Source organism: Pteropus vampyrus, unplaced genomic scaffold (genome assembly GCF_000151845.1).
Source record: "Pteropus vampyrus isolate Shadow unplaced genomic scaffold, Pvam_2.0 Scaffold407, whole genome shotgun sequence".
NCBI lineage: Eukaryota > Metazoa > Chordata > Mammalia > Chiroptera > Pteropodidae > Pteropus > Pteropus vampyrus.
Window position 1 is genome coordinate 326,418 of NW_011889188.1, and position 227 is coordinate 326,644.

General features: G+C 60.4%; 1 protein-coding gene across 1 annotated transcript in view; it reads left to right on the plus strand.

The window, feature by feature from the left end:
* The window catches only part of LOC105305974 (matrix-remodeling-associated protein 5), a 36,537-nt gene that overhangs the window by 11,154 nt on the left and 25,156 nt on the right, over nucleotides 1–227 (plus strand). The window contains exon 4 of the mRNA XM_023523760.1: nucleotides 125–132. Coding sequence (XP_023379528.1) covers nucleotides 125–132 — 8 coding nt within the window. The remainder of the gene's footprint in view (nucleotides 1–124; nucleotides 133–227) is intronic.

The following is a 227-nucleotide window of genomic DNA, read 5'->3' on the forward strand; positions in this document are numbered from 1 at the left end:
GGCGCAGAAGCCTGGTCGCCTACGGACGCCACATCCCCGCCAGTGCCTGCGTCACGAGAGGAGGCGTCTCCTTTGGACCTCAGCTCTTTAGCTGAGTCTGAGGCTGTGCCTCCCGTTCACGCAGAATCAGAGGTTAAGTCACAACCAGATGAACACGAGACGAAAGGACCGTCCCCCAGACACTTGACTCCGATCCTCACCTTGTCGGCCGTGGACTCTGGGACACC